The sequence below is a fragment of the Malurus melanocephalus genome, unplaced genomic scaffold (genome assembly GCF_030028575.1).
Source record: "Malurus melanocephalus ecotype Western Australia unplaced genomic scaffold, MMel_1.1 scaffold_1088, whole genome shotgun sequence".
In the NCBI taxonomy this organism is placed as follows: domain Eukaryota; kingdom Metazoa; phylum Chordata; class Aves; order Passeriformes; family Maluridae; genus Malurus; species Malurus melanocephalus.
In genome coordinates, this window is record NW_026624320.1 from 101,218 (window position 1) to 102,743 (window position 1,526).

Consider the following 1,526-nt stretch of genomic DNA (forward strand, 5'->3'; position numbering starts at 1 on the left):
GGACATGAGCCCAGGGGTGCCCAGGTGGACAAGAGGCCACTGGCCCCTGGGCTGTGCCAGCTCTGGGGTGGCAGCAGGGCCAGGGCAGTGCCCGTCCCCTGTGCTGGCACTGCTGGGGCACCTCCAGTGCTGGGGGCAGCTCTGGGCCCCTCCTGACGAGAGAGCCCTGGAGGGGCTGGAGCATGTCCAGGGCAGGGAACGGAGCTGGGGAAGGGGCTGGAGCCCCAGGAGTGGCTGAGGGAGCTGGGAAAGGGGCTCAGCCTGGAGCAAAGGAGGCTCTGGGAGGACCTTTTGGCTCTGCACAGCTCCCTGACAGGAGGGGGCAGCCGGGGGGCGTCGGGCTCTGCTCCAGGGAACAGGGACAGGAGGAGAGGGAACGGCCTCAGGCTGGGCCAGGGCAGGCTCAGGGTGGGCACCAGGAGGAATTTCGGCCTGGAAAGGGTGGTCAGGCATTGGCAGGGCTGCCCAGGGAGGTTTGGAGTGCCCATCCCTGGAGGTGTCCCAGGAAGGGCTGGAGGTGACACTGAGTGCTCTGGGCTGGGGACACGGTGGGGATTGGGCACAGGTTGGACTCAGAAATTCTCAGAACTTTTTCCCAACATTCATGATCCCATGATTCTGAGATCTCTTTACTCCACCGCTCTGTAGCCAAGACCCCCACAATTTTCCTACCCAGAGCTGGCTCAAAGCTGCTCCTCAGGGCAGGAGATGCCGGCCCAGCCCCTCTCCAGCCTAGGGCAGGGCCTTTTTGGGGTGCCAACCTCTGTGCTCCCCTTTGTCCTGCCAGGAGCCATCGAGCTGGACCTGAACCGCTTCCCCCGGGGAGCCAAGACATCCAAACTGTGCAGCCTGGAGATGGTGACCAACGAGGCCGAGCTGCCCATGATCTCCATCTTCAAGCAGAAGCGGGTCAAGGGCTGGTGGCCATTCGTGGCCAGAGATGAGAACGACGAGCTGGAGRTCACCGTAAGGATGGGGGAAAGGGAGGGTTTGCCTCCTGGGGATGGTGATCTTTGTGGAAACCCTCCATCTCCCATAGGGCTCCACTGCCTCGGGACCTTTCTGGATGGGGGTGAAAACTGGGGAGAATCCCAGGCCTCAGCACCCATCTCTGCTCCTTGCAGGGCAAAGTCGAGGCTGAGCTGCACCTTCTGACAGCGGAGGAGGCCGAGAAATCCCCCGCAGGGCTGGCCCGAAATGAGCCTGACCCCTTGGAGAAACCCAAGTGAGTGGGAAAAGCCTCTCCGCAGCAGGGACCGGGGATTCTGGGCTTTTGCTCCCACCTGGAGTGCTGCATCCAGCTCCAGGCCCCAGCCCAAGAAAGAAATGGAGCCGTTGGAGTGGTTTGGGAGGAGGCTCCAGAGATGGTCTGAAGGCTGGAGCCCCTCTGCTCTGGAGCCAGGCTGGGAGAGCTGGGGGTGCTCACCTGGACAAGAGAAGGATCCAGGGAGAGCTCAGAGCCCCTTTTGGGGCTAAAGGGGCTCCAGGAGAGCTGGAGAGGGACTGGGGACAAGGGATGGAGGGAC

At 62.9% G+C, this 1,526-nt stretch overlaps 1 protein-coding gene across 1 annotated transcript in view; it reads left to right on the plus strand.

Annotated features, from left to right (window-relative positions):
• Window positions 1-1,225, plus strand: part of LOC130586160 (otoferlin-like) — a gene marked incomplete at both ends in the record, with an annotated part of 101,375 nt that extends 100,150 nt beyond the window's left edge. Inside the window, 3 exon segments of the mRNA XM_057386880.1 lie at window positions 649-701; window positions 788-966; window positions 1,125-1,225. Coding sequence (XP_057242863.1) covers window positions 649-701; window positions 788-966; window positions 1,125-1,225 — 333 coding nt within the window.
• Between the last annotated feature and the right edge of the window lie 301 nt (window positions 1,226-1,526).